This window comes from Dicentrarchus labrax, unplaced genomic scaffold, assembly GCF_905237075.1.
Source record: "Dicentrarchus labrax unplaced genomic scaffold, dlabrax2021, whole genome shotgun sequence".
NCBI lineage: Eukaryota > Metazoa > Chordata > Actinopteri > Moronidae > Dicentrarchus > Dicentrarchus labrax.
The window spans coordinates 19911587-19912979 of NW_026136710.1; the positions used below are offsets into that span (position 1 = coordinate 19911587).

Genomic DNA, 1393 nt, shown 5'->3' on the forward strand with positions numbered 1-1393 from the left:
CTCTGGGAAGGAACTCATCCACGAAGCCAACACTTTGCACCTCCTGGAAGATCTCCACCATGAGACAGTCACTCATGCCCGTCATCTTCGCCGCAGCGCTCTTGTTCGAGTGCTACGCACTGTCAATGGCGTTACCCATGGGCAAGACTGAAGACAGCTCCTTGGAGCAGGATACTTTCACCTCACTGCTGGGTGATGAGATGACAGAAAACAGCCTCGCCAACGCAGATCTGGCCACTGCTGGAAAAACCAGGGGTCCGAGGGTAATCGTCATCGCCGATCCTAGCCTGTGGAAGGACCTGCGGCCAATGCACTACGGACTCTCCCTCTACAAGCGGAGAGCTGATGACAACAGCCAGGTCATCGAGCACAGAGGCACCGGCCAGGACCTGAACATCCCCATCCTGAGGAGGGACACAATGAGGTGCATGGTGGGACGGGTGTACCGGCCGTGCTGGGAAGTCTAGCTCAGTTTACTCGCTCGTCAAAGCTCCAAACCAGAGGACCACCGCCACATCCTTTCCTGCCTCACACTGAGTTGTAACATAATCCAAAATTCTATGTATCTATATTTAAATTATTGCAGATCTGAGGAATAAAATCATTGAATTCTGCCTTATGTCTTGTGCTTGTTTGGTATCTCTGTTTTAAACTCTTACAACTAATACTGAGATGTTGAGGGTTACAATTCTACTTTCAGATCTGTTCATAAGTGATGACAGTAGAATCTGCAGAATGGAAAAACTAGTACTTCTTGTTACTTTTCTGTGTATGGATTAAATAAACAAGATAAAGCTGTGTCAGTTAGTGAGTTTAAGAGGTGATGGTAGGTTTATTGTTGATCTTTGGACAGAGCCAGGGTTTGCTGTTTCCCTGTACCACTAGTATTTATGCTAAGCTGGGTTAATCACCTCAAGGCTTCAGCTCCTTAGTCCATGAACAGACATGAAAGCGATGACTCCCAACAGAAAGCAAATAAGTGTATTTCCTAAAATGCTGAACCACTTTTAGACTCAATAGACTACTAGAGGGTGGAAGAAAGAGGAAGAGTAAATAACTGTGGCAATAACAGGTTGATTCAGGCTGTAGTTTGGCTTCTTCTGGAGGTCTATTTAACAAAAACATCTGTGAGTGGCCTTGATAACCCCTACGACTTGCCCACTTCCAGCAGCTCCCCTTTCTTCTAAAATCACAGACAGATTTTCACACAAGAAATTGTTACATCAGATCCTGCATACTGGTAAATGACTACTGTCTTACGTGTGTCTGTGGCCTATTGCCTGCAGAACGAAAGGCAGGCTCTTCGTACAAGAGCTGATCTTCCAAGAGAATTGAGGTGTGCATCGTAATAATGCCAGAACATTAGGCTAAATGATTTCCTAAGCTTTGCAGA

The 1393-nt window shown here is 45.7% G+C and overlaps 1 protein-coding gene across 1 annotated transcript; it reads left to right on the top strand.

Moving 5' to 3' along the window:
* pmchl (pro-melanin-concentrating hormone, like) lies at positions 1–619 on the top strand. The gene has a single exon (XM_051412567.1). The coding sequence runs from the start codon at positions 60–62 to the stop codon at positions 465–467; it is 408 nt and encodes a 135-aa protein (XP_051268527.1). The 5' UTR covers positions 1–59; the 3' UTR covers positions 468–619.
* Positions 620–1393: the final 774 nt, after the last annotated feature.

Coding starts and splice junctions, on each gene's coding strand:
- pmchl (XM_051412567.1), top strand. CDS start 60: ATGAGACAGTCACTCATGCCCGTCATCTTCGCCGCAGCGCTCTTGTTC.